The sequence below is a fragment of the Rana temporaria genome, chromosome 6, assembly GCF_905171775.1.
Source record: "Rana temporaria chromosome 6, aRanTem1.1, whole genome shotgun sequence".
Taxonomy (NCBI): domain Eukaryota; kingdom Metazoa; phylum Chordata; class Amphibia; order Anura; family Ranidae; genus Rana; species Rana temporaria.
This window is the reverse complement of record NC_053494.1, coordinates 12063392-12086107: the sequence shown is the minus strand read 5'-3', so window position 1 is coordinate 12086107 and position 22716 is coordinate 12063392. Positions and strand designations below refer to the sequence as shown.

At 45.5% G+C, this 22716-nt stretch overlaps 1 protein-coding gene across 1 annotated transcript; it reads right to left on the bottom strand.

Moving 5' to 3' along the window:
• Positions 1-1256: 1256 nt before the first annotated feature.
• On the bottom strand, positions 1257-18747 carry LOC120942594. The gene is made up of 6 exons (XM_040355570.1): positions 18478-18747; positions 13423-13758; positions 11528-11590; positions 8159-8200; positions 4743-5084; positions 1257-1461 (listed from the first exon to the last, which is right to left on the bottom strand). Exons 1-6 carry the CDS (start codon positions 18572-18574, stop codon positions 1319-1321), a joined length of 1023 nt encoding a protein of 340 aa, XP_040211504.1. The 5' UTR covers positions 18575-18747; the 3' UTR covers positions 1257-1318.
• Positions 18748-22716: the final 3969 nt, after the last annotated feature.

Here is a 22716-nt window from a genome sequence, read left to right as displayed (position 1 = left end):
GGGGTTCTAAGTAATTTTCTAGCAAAAAAAAAAAGATTTTAACTTAAACACCAAGGGCCAGATTCACAAAGAACTTACAGCGGCATATCTATTGATACGCGGCGTAAGTTCTACCATGCGCCGTCGTATCTTTGTTTTGTATCCACAAAAAGTGGATGTAGATCCGACTGACCTACGTCTTAGTACGCCGTCGGATCTTAGGTGCATATTTACGCTGGCCGCTAGGTGGCGCGTCCGTTGATTTCCACGTAGAGTATGCAAATTAGCTAGATACGCCAATCCACAAACGTACGTCCGCCCGGCGCATTTTTTTTTACGTCGTTTACGTAAGGCTTTTTTTTCGGCGTAACGTTACCCCTGCCTCTATGAGGTGTACGCAATGTTAGGTATGGACGTCGGGACAGCGTCGAATTTTCCGTTGTTTGCGTAAATCGTTCACGAGAAGGGCCTTGCGCAAGTTACGTTCACGTCGAAAGCATTGACTATTTGCGACGTGATTTCGCGCATGCGCCGTTCGTAAAAAAAACGTCAGTTATGTGGGGTCATACCAGATTACCATACAACACGCCCACTCCAAGCCTGCTTTGAATTACGCGGGCTTACGCCGGCAGATTTACGTTACGCCGGCCTGCAAATGGGAGCAAGTTCTTTGTGGATACCCTAGGAGCCACTCTTATTTACGGCGGCGTAGCGCATATGAGATGCGCTATGCCCGCCTAAATATACGCCCGTTTTTGTGGATCTGGCCCCAAATCTCAGAAAGAGGCCCGGTCCTTAGGTGGTTAAGCTGTTGAGGCCAACGTCACCAGCCACTTGTTCCGAATGAAAATGCCGGTGACGAACACGGGCCATGGGTCTGACACTCTACAGGTAGGGTGACCACATTTCCAAACTGCCATTCAGGGACACTCCCTCGTCCCAAAAATCAGCTTGTGCTGTAACGAATCACAGCACAGTGATTGGACACAAGAGGCGGGATTTATGATTTCTCCAATCACAAGCAGGGGGCGGGGATTGTGCTCCTCCAGGCATTCCCGGCCATGGCAAGTACTGTCAGTGAGTAAAGCGGTGATGTGGCAGCCTTTTTTGGGGGCATTAGTTGGGCTTGGGGGGTGGCTGTGTCAGTTTCATTCCGGGACTCTGTATTGTGCTGGAATGAAGGTGACCGGGACAGATCTGCAAAATGCGGGACTGTCCCGGACAATCCGGGACACGTAGTCACCCTATCTACAGGTTGAGGCAATGGAAACATAAACTCCTATATTCTGCTTTTATTCCAAAACAAGACCAGCTGCATAGCATTGTGGGTAAAATAAAATTAATGTGAAATAAAAAAGTAGATGAAAAAGACCAGGCAGTTCGCAACGACTACCACTCCGACAACCATCCCGACTTTTTCTTTCCTGTATTTATCAGGGCTGCCGATTGTTGATGCTGGCTTTGTGAAAAGGTCCGATTTGTCTGTATAAATAAATAATAAGCAAATTAGTTATGTATGGACTGGTCTCTGGTAGGGCGTGTATAGGCTAGAGCAGGGATCTCCAAACTGCGGCCCCGGGGCCGGATGTGGCCCTTTGCTTGCTTTTATCTGGCCCTTGGGGCACTATTCCATCCACTGACACCAACAATGGGGAATCATTCTTGTTGCTGAAACCACCAATGGGGCACTATTCACCCAACTGACACTATTAGCCAGATTCAGGTATCCCGGCGCATCTTTGAGGCGGCGTATCGTATTAACGCTACGCCGCCGTAAATCAGAGAGGCAAGTGCTGTATTCACAAAGCACTTGCCTCCTAAGTTACGGCGGCGTAGCGTAAATGGGGCCGGCGTAAGCGCACCTAATTCAAATGAGGATGAGGGGGGCGTGTTTTATGTAAATGATTGGTGACCCGACGTGATTGACGTTTTTTTACGAACGGCGCATGCGCCGTCCGTGTACATATCCCAGTGTGCATTGCTCCAAAGTACGCCGCAAGGACGTATTGGTTTTGACGTGAACGTAAATTATTTCCAGCCCCATTCACGGACGACATACGCAAATAACGTAAAAATTTCAAATTTCGACGCAGGGACGACGGCCATACTTAACATTGACTAGGCCAGCTTTTTGTTCGACTAACTTTACGCTGGAAAAAGCCGTACGTAAACGTCGTAAAAAAAATGCGCCGGGCGCACGTACGTTTCTAAATCGGCTTATCTAGTCATTTGCATATTCTACGCCGAACTCAACGGAAGCGCCACCTGGCGGCCAGCGTAAATATTGCACCCTAAGATACGACAGCGTAGGAGACTTACGCCACTCGTATCTTAGCCTAATTTAAGCGTATCTGGCTTCCAGAATACGCTTAAATTTAGGACGGCGTAGATTCAGAGTTACGTCGGCGTATCTACTGATACGCCGGCGTAAAGCTACCTGAATGTAAGGAGGGATTTACACTGGCCACCAATGTAATAGAGGTTTACACTGACCACCAATGTAAGGAGGGATTTACACTGACCACCAATGTAAGGAGGGATTTACACTGACCGCTAATGTAAGGGGAACGTTCACAATGGCCACTAGTGTTAATGAAAAGATTCTACACCAAGCCCCAATGTAATGAGAAGATTTACACTGACCACCAATGTAACTGAGACATTTAGCCCGCGTTCACATTTGTGTGTCGGGAGCGCATGGAAAATCGCTTTCCTGACACCACAGAAACGCGCTGCCCTTTAGCAGATACACAGCAGTGCCATCAATTGTTAATGAAACCCTCACGCCTCTGCTGCCATCTGCTGACAGGGTTAGGGACTTTCTTCCGCATTTCTAGCGCATAGAGCAGCCCATTGAAATGAATAGGCTGCCCTACACATGACCTATATCTTTATCCACCCTGTCAGTACACCATTGCATCCTAAAACCCCTGCTAACCTTTGCACCCCAAACCTCCCCCATCCTCTCCACCCCCCCCCCCTTAACTCTACCTGCCCCCCCTGCTCATCTTTGCACCCACTTTCCTTAAATCTATGCATCCCCTCCTTGCTCACCTGTGCACCCCAAACTGTAATTCCTTCTCTGCCTACCTCTGTAGACCCCACACCACTGTACACCTGCTGTACCTATTATGAGGAGTTCCCACCATCCCTGTGCTGAGTTTCTGGATCTGAACACCCGCTGTGCCCATTATGAGGGGTTCCCACCATCCCTGTGCTGAGTTCCCAGGTCTGTACACCTGCTGTGCTCATTATGAGGGGTTCCCACCATCCCTGTGCTGAGTTCCTGGGTCTGTAAACCTTCTGTGTTCATTTTGAGAGGTTCCCACCATCCCTGTGCTGAGTTCCTAAGTCTGTATACCTGCTGTGCCCATTATGGGGGGTTCCCATCATCCCTGTGTTGAGTCCCCAGGTGTGTCGCTGTGCCCATTATGAGGGGTTCCCACAATCCCTGTGCTTAGTTTCTGGATCTTCACACCCACAGTACCCCTTATGAGGGGTTCCCACCATCCCTGTGCTGAGTTCCTAAGCCTGCACACCTGCTGTGCCCATTATGAGGGGTTCCCACCATCCCTGTGCTGAGTTCCTGGCTCTGTACACCTGCTGTGCCCATTATGAGGGGTTCCCACCATCCCTGTGCTGAGTTCCCGGGTCTGTACACCTGCTGTGCCCATTATGAGGGGTTCCCACCATCCCTGTGCTGAGTTCCCGGGTCTGTACACCTGCTGTGCCCATTATGAGGGGTTCCCACCATCCCTGTGCTGAGTTTCCAGGTCTGTACACCTGCTGTGCCCATTATGAGGGGTTCCCACCATCCCTGTGCTGAGTTCCTAAGTCTGCACACCCGCTGTGCCCATTATGAGGGGTTCCCACCATCCCTGTGCTGAGTTCCCGGGTCTGTACACCCGCTGTACCCATTATGAGGGGTTCCCACCATCCCTGTGCTGAGTTCTCGGGTCTGTACACCCGATGTGCCCATTATGAGGGGTTCCCACCATCCCTGTGCTGAGTTCCCAGGTCTGTACACCTGCTGTGCCCATTATGACGGGTTCCCACCATCCCTGTGCTGAGTTCCCGGGTCTGTACACCTGTTGTGCCCATTATGAGGGGTTCCCACCATCCCTGTGCTGAGTTCCTAAGTCTGTACACCTGCTGTGCCCATTATGAGGGGTTCCCACCATCCCTGTGCTGAGTTCCTGGGTCTGTACACCTGCTGTGCCCATTATGAGGGGTTCCCACCATCCCTGTGCTGAGTTCCCAGGTCTGTACCCCTGCTGTGCCCATTATGAGGGGTTCCCACCATCCCTGTGCTGAGTTCCCAGGTCTGTACCCCTGCTGTGCCCATTATGAGGGGTTCCCACCATCCCTGTGCTGAGTTCCCAGGTCTGTTCCTCTGCTGTGCCCATTATGAGGGGTTCCCACCATCCCTGTGCTGAGTTCCCAGGTCTGTTCCTCTGCTGTGCCCATTATCAGGGGTTCCCACCATCCCTGTGCTGAGTTCCCGGGTCTCTACACCTAATGTGTCCATTATAAGGGGTTCCCACTATGCCTGTGCTGAGTTCCTATGTCTGTACACCTGCTGTGCCCATTATGAGGGGTTCCCATCACCCCTGCTGGATTTTTTATTTTATTTATATTGTTGAGAATGTAACAGGATGAGCTAAAAAACACACAACAGCTGAAGGTGGCTGAAAACTGAACCATGGCAGAGACTCTACTCAGTTTTGGGTAAATCGCCCTTCATAAGAGGCGCCATCACCTACCTTGCACATTGAGAATAGTGAGTAAGCGACGCTCCTGTGAGCGGTATCTGATGTCACAGGTGTACCTCCCGCTGTCTGTCGTCCGGACGGAAGTCAACTTCAAGCTTGCGTTTCCTCTAGAAAGTTCAAGCAGCCTGGCTTCATCCTCCTGGGAGTCTTTGTTGAAGACCCACATGGGGACACCATCCTTGGACCAGCGTATGTCTAGCATGGTCAGTTCCATGGAGGGATCCGTGTGGAATTTACACATCAGACTAATGTTTTCTCCAGGCGTAGCGCTGACCGTTTTATATCCTCCAATTAGTAGAAATGGTGTGGAGTTTGGTGGATTGCTTTGCTGGACTGTTGAGGGAATCAAAGTGATGAGATCATCAGCATTATTCAATGACAAATTAGTTAATTTTAGTTAGTTAATTAGTTAATTTTGACAAATTAGTTAATTTCCGAGATTTCCGAATGTTTCAATTTCCGGATTTTCGAAATGTGGAATTTATGAATTTATGAATTTTTGGAAATTCATCATTTCTGAAATTCAGAATTTCAAATTCAAAATTTAAAAAATTGGGAAATTTGGAATTTCGTAAATATTTAAATTTCGGAAATTTGGAAATTCGAAATTAGGAAATTCAAAATTTTGAAAATTCCAAACTTTGAAATTCAAAAATACAGAAATTTGAAAATCAGAATTCTGAATTTTTCAATTTCTGAACTTTTGCCTTTTTGGATTTCTGAAATTTTGAATTTTAAAATTTTCTAATTTCCAAAATTCCAAGGGCCAGATCCACAGTGAGAGTACGCCGGCGTATCTACTGATACTCCGGCGTACTTTCAAATTTGCCGCGTCGTATCTTTTGTTTGAATCCTCAAACCAAGATACGACGGCTTTTGGCTTCGATCCGACAGGCGTATGGCTTCGTACGCCTTCGGATCGTAGGTGTAATACTTTGGCGACCGCTGGGTGGAGTTTGCGTCGTTTTCCGCGTCGGGTATGCTGATTAGCTTTTTCTGGCGATTCACGAAGGTACGTGCGGCTGTCGCATTCTCTTACGTCGTCGCTAGTCGGCTTTTCCCGGCGTATAGTTAAAGCTGCTATTTCGTGGCATATAGATAGACGTGCCATGTTAAAGTATGGCCGTCGTTCCCGCGTAGAATTCAATTTTTTTTTTTTTGTGTAAGTCGTCCGTGAATAGGAAAGGACGTAACTCACGTCGACGTTCAAAAATTTACGTCGGTGCGACGTCATTTCGCGCAAAGCACGGTGGGAAATTTCAAAACGGAGCATGCGCAGTACGTTCGGCGCGGAAACGCGCCTACCCGATCATTTGAATTAGGCAGGCTTGCGCCGGAGGGATTTACGCTACGCCGCCCCAACTTTACAGGCAAGTGCTTTGTGAATCAAGCACTTGCCCGTAAAAATTGCGGCGGTGTAACGTAAATGCGATACGTTACGCCGCCGCAAATGTACCTGAATCTGGCCCCAAATTTTTAACTTTTTTTTTTTGATTTTCCGAAATTCAGAATTTTCAAATTTTTGGAAGTTCCAAAACCCAATTTTTGAATTTCCGAATTCCCGAATTTTAGAATTTCCGAATTCCGAATTTACGAAAAATGCAAAAAAACAAATGTAACGGAAACAAACAAATTTTTCGGCAGTGCACATGTCTACTGGAGTCCATTGCACCCGGGAATCAAACTTTCATATGTTTTGAGAATGCCCTCTTGTTGTATCATATTGGTCCAATATTTTCACAGAGAATAATCTCAGGTTCCAGTTGTCTCTACCTACCTCCCCCGAGTTATCCCTACTAGGTATTCACAGGGGATAATCAACACACACAGAGCTCCACGTCCCTGGCTCTGTGACTGCCGATCGCGGCCGCCAGGCACGTGCATCGGCACCTGTGTGACGCGGCGCGAGCGCACACGCGCCCCCCAGTGGCGTGCGGCCAGAGGTCGTTTACAGACGGCCTCCCGGCAGATCAGAGCCACCTTGCGGCCGTATATAGTCGGCCGCAGGGTGGGAAGTGGTTAAAACAACGTCTTTATTGTAAAAATTAAATCGAAAAAACAACCAAAGTGATGGAGTCAAAATGAACAACAGGAAAAAGGTGGCCGACACGTTTCACATCATGTGATGCCACCTTTTTCCTGTTATTCACTTTCGTTTTAAGGAGTGCGGCAGTCCAGGATCTTCTTCTATCCAATGCACCTATTTTGTAGACGCTATTAGCTAGATTCACGTAGGGCGGCGTATGTTTGAGCCGGCGTAGTGTATCATATTTACGCTACGCCGCCGTAAGTTAGAGAGGCAAGTGCTGCATTCACAAAGCACTTGCGTCCTAAGTTACAGCGGCGTAGCGTAAATGTGCCGGCCTAAACGCGCCTAATTCAAATTGTGAAGAGGTGGGCGTGTTTTATGCAAAGGAATCGTGACCCGACGTGATTGACGTTTTTTACGAACGGCGCACGCGCCGTCCGTGGACATATCCCAGTGCGCATGCTCCAAATTACGCCACAAAGACTTATTGGTTTCGACGTGAACGTAAATTACGCCCAGCCCCATTCACGGACGACTTACGCAACCGACGTAAAAAAAAAAATCAAAATTCGACGCGGGACCGACGTCCATACTTAACATTGGCTAGGCCAGCTTTTTGTTGGACTAACTTTACGCCTGAAAACGCCTTACGTAAACGGCGTATCTTTACTGCGACGGGCAAGCGTACTTTCGTGAATAGGCGTATTTCGCTGATTTACGCATTCTAGCGGCCGGCGGAACTTGACAGCTAAGATACGACGGCGCAGGCCGTCGTATCTTAGCTACATTTAAGGGTATCTCAATTTGAGAATACACTTAAATGTACGACGGCTTAGATTCAGAGTTACGACGGCGTATCTACTGATATGCCGGCTTAACTCTTTGTGAATCTAGCTATATAACTTTTGCTTAAACCAATCAATAAACGCTTGTTGCGATTTTTTTTTTTTTACCAAAAATATGCAGAAGAATACGTATCGGCCTAAACTGAGGAATAAAACATTTTTTTTATATATTTTTTGGGGATATTTATTATAGCAAAAAGTAAAAAAATATACTTTTTTTCCCACAATTGTCGCTCTTTTTTTGTTTATAGTGTACAAAATAAAATACACAGAGGTGATCAACCCCCCCCCCCCCCCAAATAAAGCTCTATTTGTGGGAAAAAAAGGACATAAATTTTGTTTGGGTACAATGTCGCACGACCGCGCAATTGTCAATTAAAACGACGCAGTGCCGCATCGCAAGAAATGTCCTGGTCGAGAAGGGGGGTAAATCCTTCCGGGGCTGAAGTGGTTAGGTGCCTGTCCTGCAGAAAGGTTAGTGTTCTATTCAGCATGCGCGGGAACAAGAAAAGCTCCTGCAAGTAATTGCTTACCAGATTTCTTCGATGACCGTTTCATCAGCTTAATCTTCTGCTCTGAACAAGAGAAAAGGAAAAGACGTGGTATTAAAGACGACCAAAATCAATCACAAACTTCCACATTCCACCGCCATTAACCACTTAAGGACCAGCGCACACACATGTACGTCGACAGAATGGCACGGACAGGCAAATGTTCGTACAGGTACGTCCCTTTGAATTTGACGCCGTGTGACGTCTTGTGCGTCACCCTGCCGCGAGCTTCGTGACCGTGCCCATAAGGACCCGCAGACTCGATGTCCGCCGGTGTCTCGCGATCGTGTCATGGAGCTGAAGAACGGGGAGATGTCAGTGTAAACACAACATCTCCCCGCTCTTCCTAGTGACATGTCACTGATCGTCTGCTACCTCTCATCGGGAGCAGTGATCAGTGACGTGTTACTCGTAGCCACGCCCCCTAACAGTTAGAATCGCTCCCTTGGACACACGTAAGCCCTTCAGCGCCCCCTAGTGGTTAACCCCTTCACTGCCAGTGTCATTTTTCCAGTAATCAGTGCATTTTGGGGAATTTTTATAGCACTGATCGCTGTATCAATGACAATGGTCCCAAAATGGCGTCAAAAGTGTCCGATGTGTCCACCATAATGTCGCAGTCACGATAAAAATCGCGGATCACCGCCATTACTAGTAAAAAAAAAAATTGAAATAAAAATGCCATAAAACTATCCCCTATTTTGTAGACGCTATGGCACAGATTCTCAAAGAGCTTACGACGGCGCAACGCAATGTACGCCGTCGTAAGTCCTAATCTGGGCCGTCGTATCTATGCGACGCAATGTACGCCGTCGTAAGTCCTAATCTGGGCCGTCGTATCTATGCGACTGATTCTTAGAATCAGTTACGCATAGATATCCATTAGATCCGACAGGCGTAAGGCTCTTACGCTGTCGGATCTTAAATGCTATTTTTTTTTCCGCCGCTAGGTGTCGCCTCCGTCGTTTTCCCTGTCGAGTATGCAAATTAGCAAAATTCCCGAACATACGCACGGTCGACGCAGTGAAGTTACGATGTTTATGTTAGATTTGCGCCACGTAAAGTTGCCCCTACTATATGAGGGGCAACCAATGTTAAGTATGGCCGTCGTTCCCGCGTCTAAATTTTAAAATTTACGTTGTTTGCGTAAGTCGTCTGTGAATGGGGCTGGATGCCATTTACGTTCACGTCGAAACCAATGACGTCCTGGGATTTTTTTCGGACGGCGCATGCGCATTACGTTCGGCGCGGGAACGCGCTTAATTTAAATGCTCCACGCCCCCTACCCGGCTAATTTGAATTAGGCGGGCTTGCGCCAGGTGATTTACGCTACGCCGCCACAACTTTACAGGCAAGTTTTTTGTGAATAAAGCACTTGCCTGTAAAACTTGCGGCGGCGTAACGTAAATCAGATACGTTACGCCCACACAGTTTTACGCCCATCTACGAGAATCTGGGCCTATAACTTTTGCACAAACCAATCAATATACGCTTATTGCGTTTTTTTTTTTACCACAAATATGTAGAAGAATAAATTTCGGCCTAAACTGTGGAAAAAGTAATTATATATTTTTATTATAGCAAAAAGTAAAAAATATCGCTATTGTTATGCAGCGTACACACGACCGTTTTTCATGACGAGAACATTTTTCGAAATTGGTCGTGAAAAAACGGTTGTGTGTAGGCTCCAGAGCATTTTTCGAGAAAAATGGCCATTAAAAATTTAGAACCTGCTCTATTTTTTCTCGTTGTTTCTCACGTCGTGAAAAAAGGTCGTGTGTGCGCTTTAACGAGGGGGAAAAAAAAACGCATGCTCAGAAGCAAGTTATGAGACGGGGAAAATTAGCATAAGCAGCCCAAAGGGTGGCGCCATTCGAATGGAACTTCCCCATTATAGTGCCGTTGTACGTGTTGTACGTCACCGCGCTTTGCTTGAGCATTTTCTTTCACGATCGTGTGTGTGCAAGGCAGGTTGGAGAGGAATCACTTCAAGAAAAATGACGTTTTTTCCATGACATGAATAACGGTCATGTGTACGCGGCATTAGAATTCCTCACCAATGATAAAGAACATAGTTCCCACCACACACTGCTTGCCAAAACTGGGGGGGGGGGGGGATTAAAAGGTGTTCTTAGGACAGCCTTCTTGAAACTTTTCCCTTATCCTGAGAGGGGACACCATCTATCATCGTCATATTGGGTGGTCCATATGGCTGCCAAACACCATGGATTGGTGAGCCCAGCTGGTATCGTTAGAAGGCAACATTCATTATTCAATCAGTGTTAGAATTCTTCACCAATGATAAAGAACATAGGCCCAGATTCTCATACATTAGCGTTGCTCCTGGGCAGCGTAATGTATGAGCTCTACGTTGCACCGCCGCAGGTTTACAGGTTTAAATCCTGATTCTCAGAACACTTACCTGTAAACTTGCGGCGGTGTAGCGTTAGATTGCTCGGCGCAAGCCCGCCCAATTCAAATGGGGCGGGCACCATTTAAATTAGGAGCGCTCCCGCGCCGAGCGTACTGCGCATGCTCCGTCGGGTAAATTACCCGACGTGCATTGCGCTAAATGACGTCGCCCCGACGTCATTTGCCTAGATGTATACGTAAATGGCGTCCAGCGCCATTCACGGACGTCTTACGCAAACGACGTAATTTTTATTCAATTCGACGCGGGAACGACGGCCATAGTTAACATTGGTTGCGCCTGCTAATTAGCAGGGGCAACCTTACGCGTCGGGTACGCTACGCAAACGACGTTAATTCGCTGCGTCGACCTCGCGTATGTTCGGGAATCGCCGTACTTACCTCATTTGCATAGACGACGGGGAAAAGCGACGATGCGACACCTAGCGGCGGGAAAAAAAATTACTTTTAAGATCTGACAGCGTAACAGCCTTACGCTTGTCAGGTCTAATGGGTACCTATGCGCAACTGATTCTGAGAATCAGTCGCATAGATGCCCGGGGCCAGATGAGGTGTTACGACGGCGCTAATGGTGTTGCGCCGTCGTAACGCCTTTGAGAATCTGGCCCATAGTTCCCACCCCACACTGCTTGCCAAAACTGGGGGAAAAAATTAAAAGGTGTTCTTAGGACAGCCTTCTTGAAACTTTTCCCCTATCCTGAGAGGGGACACCATCTATCATCATCATATTGGGTGGTCCATATGGCTGCCAACCACCATGGATTGGTGAGCCCAGCTGGTATCGTTAGAAGGCAACATTCATTATTCAATCAGTGCTTCACCAGTGATAAAGAACATAGTTCCCACCCCACACTGCTTGCAGGAAAGGATTTCAGAAGGTAAAGAAAAGCATTTGAGTAATAATTTGAATATAGCTCTTACCATCCCTATCATTGGTCTCATCAACCTTCTTGCGTGACAGATCTATCAACTTGATCCGGGTTTCTTGGAAAGAGAATAAATGTAAGGGGTTTTCTCTATCACATCAAATAAAATAAATTGGTAATTATGTGTTGACTGTACAATAATCTATTAATTCCCGAAAATGTTCTCCTCGAGGGAGTTGATTGGATAGCCATCGTATTATCGATTTGAAAGTAATCTGTTACGTTTTTTTTTTTATGCTTACTGTGTCATATATCCCATCATGGATCTGAGATTGGAGAACCGCACCAAGAATGAAATGTCCAGGTACAAATATATTCCACTAAGTATTAGGACAAAAGATGGAGCCAACACATTTCGAGGAGCCTCGCTCCCTTCATCAGGACTTGGAAATGGAGAACGATGCATGCTGGGCAGAATAGAAGATGAGGATATAACGCTTTTAGACAGGATGAGTGCCACCCTGTTAAAGGACTTCACACTCATCCGGTGAACAAATTCCAATTCTGGCCAGCATACATCTTCCCATTTTTAACCGCTTGCCGACCGCCGCACACACATTTACGTCAGCAGAAGCGCTCGTACAGGCAAATGGGCATACCTGTACGTCCCTTTCGAATTTGCCACTGTGCGGGCACGTGACGCCCGCCGCACGCTGTAGGAGCGTGCCTGATGGGACTTCTGATGTGATGGAAAACCTATGAAATGATGTGGAGGATGCTAATGTGATGGTGGGACTCATGTATAGGGGGTCTCTGATATATAGGGGCAATGCTCATGTGATGGGGGGCTCATGTATAGAGTGGCCTCTGAAGTATGGGGGTACTCCGAGCTGATGGGGTCTCTGATGTGATGGAGAACCTCCGATATGATGGGAGGATGGTGATGTGATGGTGGGACTCATGTATATATGTATATATAGGGGCAATGCTCATGTGATGGGGGGCTCATGTATAGAGTGGCCTCTGAAGTATGGGTGTACTCTGAGCTGATGGGGTCTCTGATGTGAAGGGGAGCCTCTGATGTGATGGAGAACCTCCGATATGATGGTAGGATGCTGATGTGATGGTCAGACTCATGTATAGAGGGTCTCTTATATATAGGGGCAATGCTCATGTGATGGGGGGGGGCTCATGTATAGAGGGGCCTCTGAAGTATGGGGGTACTCTGAGGTGATGGGGTCTTGGATGTGAAGCCTCTAATGTGATGGAGAACCTCAGATATGATGGTAGGATGCTGATGTGATGGTGGGACTTATGTATAGAGGGTGTTTGATATATAGGGGCGATGCTCATGTGATGGGGGGGGGGACTCATATATAGAGGAGCCTCTGAAGTATGGGGGTACTCTGAGGTGATGGGGTCTTGGATGTGAAGGGGAGCCTCTAATGTGATGGAGAACCTCAGATATGATGGTAGGATGCTGATGTGATGGTGGGACTTATGTATAGAGGGTCTCTGATATAAAGGGGCGATGCTCATGCGATGGGGGGGGGCTCATGTATAGAGGAGCCTCTGAAGTATGGGGGTACTCTGAGGTGATGGGGTCTTGGATGTGAAGGGGAGCCTCTAATGTGATGGAGAACCTCAGATATGATGGTAGGATGCTGATGTGATGGTGGGACTTATGTATAGAGGGTCTCTGATATATAGGGGCGATGCTAATGCGATGGGGGGGGGGGGCTCATGTATAGAGGAGCCTCTGAAGTATGGGGGTACTCTGAGGTGATGGGGTCTTGGATGTGGATGCTTCTGGATTCAGCATAGTTTTGCTACAACTGAAAAAGTTGAGAAATGCTGTTCTAAAATGATAACCAATTCTCTTTTTTTGTCTATTTCCCAGATTTTGTTTCCAGTTCATCGCATTACAATGATTTATTGGTTGAACCTTACTCTCTACTAGAAGAGCGTATTGGATGGTCTGTTGCGTCCCGTCGTATTGGATCATGCAGGTGTAGTTTCCGGTGTCCTTCATGGTGATATTAACAAGGATCAGCGAGAAGTTACCCTCATGAAACTTCTCCTGAGGCAACAACGCCCTGGGCTCATGAGAGGTCATGATATTATTTTTGTACTCCACCAGGGGGCGCCCATTGTGTTCCCAGCTCAAAGACAACTGATCCAGGTCAAGCAATTCCTGGTTCACCACAATGATGGCGGTCATGACCATGTGTTTGGGCAGGCGAGGAGAGATGGAGGCGGCATCTGAGATGGAATGCAAGGCCAAGACTGCAAAAACAAAGAAAAAAAAGTAAACAGGTGCTGTTGTCTTATTTTGGAAGTTTAAAGGCCAATGGCCAGCTAATTTTTCATTAGATTTTATTTTTAAAAGAAGACAAGCTCTGGCTGTAATACTCACCTTCAATCTGAAGCTAGCCCCTGCAGTACCTCTTTTTCACCACATGTCTTCTGAGTTGACGTCAAGCGTCACTTAACCCAAAAGACTAAGGAAGGACTGTGAGTGCAGGGATTCATTAGGTGAATGCTGCATTCTGGCCACTAGATTGAGCTGATGATCATTCATAGTAATAAAGTGCCATCTAGTGGCCATAATGTGTCTCCATCTAGTAGCCATAATGTGGCTCCATCTAGTGGCCATAATGTGGCTCCATCTAGTGGCCATAATGTGGCTCCATCTAGTAGCCATAATGTGGCTCCATCTAGTGGCCATAATGTGGCTCCATCTAGTGGCCATAATGTGGCTCCATCTAGTGGCCATAATGTGGCTCCATCTAGTGGTCATAAGATGGCTCCATCTAGTGGCCATCCTTTGAAACTGCATGTACATGTGGACAAAAGCAAATGTTACTATATTATTTTCTCTCCAGATCAAATGTGTTTTTCATTCATAAGAATAGAGTAATTCAGGCAAACACTGCATTATGGCCAGTAGAAGGAGCTCAAGATTATATTAACCCCTTCACGCCAATGTAACACAAATAGGTCTGAAGGGGCTCCCTGGGAACCGGTACTGATCGCCATTTCAGTCTCTAAGGCCTCTGCTAATATATATATATATATAATGTTTGGGGGTTCTAAGTAATTTACTAGCAAAAAAATAGATTTTAACTTGTAAGCAACAAGTGTAAGAAAAATTATTAGGCATGAAGGGGTTAAAAGAAGTACTTATTTTGTGTGAAGCTCCATCTAGTGGCTGTCCTTTGAAACTGCATGTATATTTATACTATTCGTGGTGGGGTTCAAGTGTAAATGAATGTTACTACCGTATTTGCCGGCGTATAAGACGACCCCCTAATTTTCCAGGAAAATTTTTGGTTTTGGGATATACTCGCTATATAAGACTACCCCCTTCCTACTAGTCTTTCTGGAAGCTGAGGGGTAGCCGGAACAACCGCTGACAGAAACAGGCTTTTTCAAATCTCACTGTGCCATTACATTACATGCCCCCACTGTGCCATCACTTGCCCCCACTGTGTCTGAACTTGCCCCCACTGTGCCTGAACTTGCCCCCCACTGTGCGAACAGTGCCATCACTCACGTTTTGCGGATTTGACTTTCAGGCCATGACAGTCTCTGTCTGCTGCGAGCGCCAATGATTTGAAAGCCGCGCCTTGTCCTCAGAGTGTCCTGTGATAGGCGGAACACAAATTTTCCCAGCAGCGCCTCTGTTCTGTGTTCCGCCTATCACGGACGTCTTCTCATCTCGTCCGAGGATGAGAAGGCATCTGTGATAGGAGGAACACAGAACAGAGGCGCTGCTCGGAAGATTTGTGTTCCGCCTATCACAGGACACTCTGAGGACAAGGCGCGGCTTTCAAATCATTGGCGCTCGCAGCAGACAGAGACTGTCATCGGCGTATAAGACGACCCCCAACTTTGGATGCATTTTTTTGCATCCAAAAAGTCGTCTTATACGCCGGAAAGTACGGTAGGCTATTTTGTCTCCCGGGTTGGATGTTTATCATTCATAACAAATATTCCCTCACTTTGGAGGGATTTCCTCTCACTTCCTGTTTTGGTTATGGGACAGGAAGCTATGGGAATTCTCCTAAATAGGACACAGATTGCAAAAAAAGAAATAAAAAATACATGGATCCTAACCAATCCAAAATGAAACAAAACGTTTTGCTATTAGTTCTACTCAAGAACCCCTTTTATGTTACTTTTTGATAGCTCCATCAAGTAGCCATAAGGTGGATCCATCTAGAGGCCATAAGGTGGCTCGATCTAGAGGCCATAAGGTGACTTACTGTTTTGGAAATGTAACAGGAAGTGAGTGAATTTGGGGGAGACAGAGAGTGATAGAAGCGACTTTTTGAAATTAAAGTGGACCTTCAACCTAAAGGTGATGTTGTGCCTCCCTGCCCACCTCCCTCCCCCCAAACACAATTACTGTACCAATGGCATTTTTTATTGTACAAAGTACTTTATTTGTGCTGCAGCACTTCCGCCTTTCTTGCCTAGGTAGGAATTTCTCCCCTCCCCCTGTCACAGTGCTGAAAGAGCCCTGTGCCACGCCTGCGCATGCGCTGTGTTCCCCGGTCATCTGCACACACATGGGGTTTCCTGCGCACGTACAAAGACTTCTATCATGATAGTCCGAAAGTCGCCCGTTGGACTTGAAGGCCAGACAGAGCCTGCGGACATATCTATCTGCTCGTGAGCCATAATGGTGGCGTCTGTGGGGGGGGGGGGGGGGGAGGCAAACTGAAGATCCACTTTAAGAATACATCAGTGGCGGCTGGTGCTAAACATTTCGGGGGGGCGCCGTAACCCCCCGCCACCCCAGACGGATGGGAAGGGCGGAGATCACCAACGCTATTATTTTGCTACTAATTTGCTATTGTCACACAACTGGTTGGCCTCGGGGCGCAGTGCCCTGTGCCCCGAGCCCACCCTATGTCGAAGCCAATCAGAGCCCCTGGCTCTAATCATGTGTTTAAAAAAAAAAAAAACATTGGAATCCATGCGTCCGGTGCCCTGCATGTAGATTAGGGGGCCTGGAGCATGGATTAGGGGGGTGGCGTATGGACAGGGCGCCACTGGAATACATATTAAATAATATTATATATTTTTTTAAACCAGACACTACTGCATGCATGGGCATTTTAGCGCTTTAAGTGCGTTGTTACGCGTTGTGTGTAATTGAAATAAATGGGTTGCCTTACACACGAGTAGCGCAGAAAAGAAGTCCCCTTAATTACAACAACGCGTCGCACCATGCGGTTTGGAGCTTGTCAAAACGTGTTTACAGATGCTTCGGGGGGGGTCCATTAACAAATAATGGCACCCCCATAGGTTTGCTGAAGTGCGGCGCGTTTCTCCGTGAGTTGAAAAAAGAGTGCTAGTTTGTGCGTTTTGTCAAAATGCGTAGATGTGAACCTAGGGCATGGGTGCTCAATCTGTAGCCATCCAGCTGTTGCAGAACTACACATCCCATCATGCCTCTGCCTTTGGGAGTCATGCTTGTGTACAGGGGCAGACTGACAACTCATGGGGCCCCCGGGCAATAGGAGATTATGGGGCCCCCGGGCAATAGATTATGGGGCCACACAGTACACACACACATACAGTATACATACACAGTATACACACACAGACACACAATATACACACACACACACACACTGACACACAATATACACACACAGTATACACACACAGTATACATACACAGTATACACACACAGACACACAATACACACACACAGTATACATACACACACTGACACACTATACACACACATTATACACACACAGTATACATACACAGTATACACACACTGACACACAATATACACACACACAGTATACATACACAGTATACACACACACAGTATACATACACAGTATACACACACAGACACACAATATACACACACAGTATACACACACAGTATACATACACAGTATACACACAGTATACATACACAATATACACACACAGACACACAATATACACACACAGTATACACACACAGTATACACACACAGACACACAATATACACACACAGTATACACACACAGTATTCATACACAGTATACACACACTGACACACAAATATAGGTGTGCACAGCCTATTGGATAAGGGTGTGCACCCAAAGCTCAAACACAGGGTACAAATCACTCACTGTGTTCACTCAAAAAGGGAAGGTTCCAGCAAATCACATATTTACCAGCCCCTTCATCCTAAAACATCCCCCTCTGTGTGCACGCAGCAGCAGCTGGTGGGAGAGGAGGAAAGCTGGAAGCAATGTGGGAAAGGACGGGTGCCCAGGGCAGTAGGGGAAATCCGTGCTGTACAGGGTGATAAGGGTGTGCCTGGGCACACCTGGCACACCCTGTGCACACGCCTATGCACACAATATACACACAATCGCACCAGCTCTGAAAATAGCCAGGCGCTACACTTGTAACTGTCAGCTTTGCAATGCACCATGGGACTTGTAGTTCCACAACAGCTGGAGGGCCACAGGTTGAGCACCCATGCCCTAGGGTGAGAATGGGGTGCTGCTTCCTATGGATCTTATATACAGGATATAGCAACAAAGTATCTCTTGGTATCCCGAAGGTATACATTGTAACCATTGGAGGATCTGCCACTTTCAAGGAGAGAACAATAGAAGCTGCCATCACCAAATTCTTCCCCTGACAATGCTAGTTTCCTGGCTGCCTGGCTGAGCCTATGACCCAATACAAGTACGTAGATAAGTACGTCTGTCTCTGTGCGCGCTTGTTTCCGGGTTTTTGACTCCGAGCGTTGTAGCCTATCAGCCATTCTCAGAGGGAGGTAGCAATGGCGGCCCCAATATTCCTTCATGAAATCTCCCTCTAATATCCAGGGGCCACATCCAGGGGCCACATGTTCCGAGTATATAAGGGGACAATGCTGGGCTGTCCCTCTGCTGCAGTCAGTGTTGTGTTCAAGATCATGAAATGTAAGTAGAACTCCACCAAAATAGTTGAACAGATATTGGGTACTTACAGGTGACGCAGAGGGGTAGAAGGGTCATGGTGGGTCCTCGGCACCCCATAGTCCTCCTCCGTAGCCGCTCCTGACCACTCCGTCCCTTGTCCATCATACACACACAGGCATCGGGCGGGCAGGATGGTCTCAGCACTCAGCTCTTATCTTTCCCACACACCGGCGCCCTTCACATAGATAAGGTTTGAGTTGTCATAACCGCAACCGACCTTCCACGACAACTTCACAGCGCGCTTTTCTCCATCGGTATCACACAGACCCATCTACCACCAAATACGACTCTACGTATGTCAGCCCCTTCCGATATCATATTATTTGGAGCAAACAAGCACCCCACAACAACCAAAACATCCTGTTTTATGGATTACAGAATAAAATACTATCTTCTCCTCAAATAACCATCAAAATATACAAATATAAACAAAATATACAACACATATAACCAAGATATACAACACATATAGCAAATAAAAACCAAAATATACAACAAAATATACAACAAATATAGTAAATATAAACAAAACATGTAAACAAAAATAAACAAAACATACAACAAATATAAACAAAATATACAACAAATATAAACAAAATATACAACAATAGCCAGTATAGCAAATATAAACAAAATATACAACAAAATATGCAAAAAATATAAACAAAATATACAACAAATATAGCAAATATAAACAAAACATGCAACAAAAATAAACAAAATATGCAACAAATTTAACCAAAATATACAATTGCCAGCATAGCAAATATAAACAAAATATGCAACAAATTAAAACAAAATATACAACAAATATAGCAAATATGCAACAAATATAAACAAAATATGCAACAAAAATAAACAAAATATACAACAAATATAACCCAAATATGCAACAAATTCAACCAAAATATACAATAATTACCAGTATAGCAAATATGAACAAAATATGCAACAGATTTAAACAAAATATACAACAAATATAGCAAATATAATCAAAATATGTAACAAAAATAACCAAAATATACAATAAATATAACCAAAATATACAACAAATGCCAGTATAGCAAATATAAACAAAATATGCAACAAATTAAACTAAAATATACAACGATTACCAGTATAGCAAATATAACCAAAATATGCAACAAATTAAAACATAATATACAACAAATATAACCAAAATATGCAACAAATATAAACAAAATATGCAACAAAAATAACCAAAATATACAACAAATATAGCAAATATGAACAAAATATGCAACAAATTAAAACAAAATATACAACAAATATAACCAAAATATATAGCAAATATGTAACAAATATAACCAAAATATACAACAAAAATAAACAAAATATACAACAAATACCAGTATAGCAAATATAACCAAAATATGCAACAAATATAACCAAAATATACAACAAATATAACCGAAACGTGAAACAAAAATAAACAAAATATACAACAAATTTTACCGAAATATACAACAAATACCAGTATAGCAAATATAACCAAAATATACAACAAATATAACACAAATATGCAACAAATTCAACCAGAATATACAACAATTACCAGTATAGCAAATATAAACAAAATCTGCAACAAATATAAAAAAATATATACAACAAATACCAGTATAGCAAATATAACCAAAATATGAAACAAATACCAGTATAGCAAATATAACCAAAATATACAACAAATATAACATAAATATGCAACAAAAATAAGAAAACTATAAAACAAATATAGCCAAAATATACAAAAAATATAGCAAATATAAACAAAATATGCAAGAAATACAACCAAGATATACAACAAACATAACCAAAATATACAACAAATATAGCAAATATAAACCTTGGTAGTGTTTTTCTTTCAGAAGTCCTGTTTATTGATATTTAAAAAACACCTGACAATTCGACATTACAGCTGAACTCCGAACCCCAAAAACATTAATTTTAATATATTCCTCGATCCACTTTGTGTGCACCCAATGGCCTCTGCAAACCCAGATATTAACTTGTAAAAGTAGCGGTGACATCATCACTGGGATGTACATATCCTGTGCAGACAGCAGAGCTGTGGGAGGGGCCAAGCAGGCCCCACCCACTATAGAAAAGTACAGGAGGAGGCGGAGACAAGACCAGTCACCCTGTACAGGGAGAGAGAGCAGAGCTGTGGAAGGGGCCCAATAGGCTCCACCCACTACAGAAAACTACAGAAGGGGGCGGAGACAAGACCACTCACACTGCACAAGGAGAGAAAGCAGCAGTGGGAGGTCTTTATTATAGGAAGCTCCTGATCAGATCTGGAAGAAATACACGAAGCACACCAAGATTCCAGAAGAATACACGTGACTCTTGTTTGTAGACAAAATTTGCTTATCCTTGGAGTTCAGCTTCAAAATAATATCTGTGATCTGAGGTTTGCCGAGGTCAGCCGAGCTGTCCTGGCGCCTTTTCCGGCTGTTTCCGAGGCTCTCCGGTGCCCCCCACCTCTGGCCACATGCAGTATTGCATGCCATTGAAGTCAATGCGGAACAAATTATTTTAGTTTCCATTGACTTCAATGGGGAAACTCGCTTTGATATACGAGTGCTTTGGATTACAAGCATTCTCCTGGAATGAATTATGCTCGTAATCTGAGGTTCCACTGTAATCGCTGCATTCGTTTTATTTTTAAGTCTTGGTTCACAATATGAAATGCATGTGAATGGCACAGGACCCACACCGCATTCCTGTGCTATTCACATGCGATTCAGTGTGATGCGATTTGAGCCCATTCATTTTATATGGGCTCAAATCCTACCAAAGATGTACAGGCACCTTTTTTGGAGCCAACCAAATCGCATGGTCATTTTGTACCCTGTGATCAGGCGCACAGCGTTTGCGACCTACATTTGGGGTGTCGTCACCTTTGTACTGATCGCAAGGACAGTGTGATTGAAATGAGGTCCAGGGAAATGCTCACGGATCGTGGCGTTTCCTGCACCGCCTTAGTGTGAACCAAGGCTTTCTTTCTTCTATTTGCATCTGGCGATCCAGCCAGCTAGTCTGTTGTTTTTCAAAAGCACAAGCTCTCTAGCAGAATGTATCAGTTACAGGGATGGGGCATAACATCTTCCCACTGGCAGGGGTGTGTACAATGATCGGCTTTTATTTATTCATGTAAAATATTCACAGGGCTGGGGCAAGGATTTTTGACACCCTAGACGAAACCTCATTTTACCGCCCCCCCTTGACTCCACCCCCTGTGCCGTGACCATGTATACCCCACCTTTTTAATGAAGTGCCCATCAAATGCAGCTTTACCAGCACCCATTAATGCAGCCTCACAAGCACCCATCAATGCAGCCTACCAGTGCCCATCAAATGCAGCCTCACTAGCACCCATCAACACAGCCTATCAGTGCCCATCAATCAATGTTTGCTTGCTTCCATTCATTCGAGAGTCGGGACGCAGACACAGTCCTCCACCGCAGTTGTGTCTCTGACGCTATGTGCAAAAGGAGCGGCGGCTGCCTGCTGATGCTGAGACTTAGGCCCAGATTCTCGTAGATGGGCGTAAATTTGGGCGGGCGTAACGTATCTCATTTACGTTACGCCGGCGTAACGTAATCACCCGGCGGAATTCAAATTCGGCGGGTAGGGGGCGTGTATCATTTAAATGAAGCGCGTCCCCGTGCCGAACGAACTGCGCATGCGCCGTCCCTAAAAAATCCCAGCGTGCATTGCTCTAAATGACGTCGCAAGGTTGTCATTGGTTTTGACGTGGACGTAAATTACGTCCAGCCCCATTCACGGACGACTTACGCAAACCACGTAAATTTATAAATTTTCGACGCGGGAACAACGGCCATACTTAACATTGGTTGCCCCTCATATAGCAGGGGCAACTTTACGCCGGGAAAAGCCTAACGTAAACGTCGTAACTTTACTGCGTCGGCCGCGCGTACGTTCGTGAATTCGCGTATCTAGCTAATTTGCATACTCGACGGGGAAATCGACGGAAGCGCCACCTAGCGGGCAAAAAAAATATTGCATTTAAGATCCGACGGCGTAAGAGACTTACGCCTGTCGGATCTAATGAATATCTATGTGTAACTGATTCTAAGAATCAATCGCATAGATACGACGGCGCTAGGCAGAGATATGACGGCTCGAATTAGGACTTACGACGGCGTACATGGCGCTGCGCCATCGTAAGTCCTCTGAGAATCTGGGCCTTAGTTGCTTGCTGC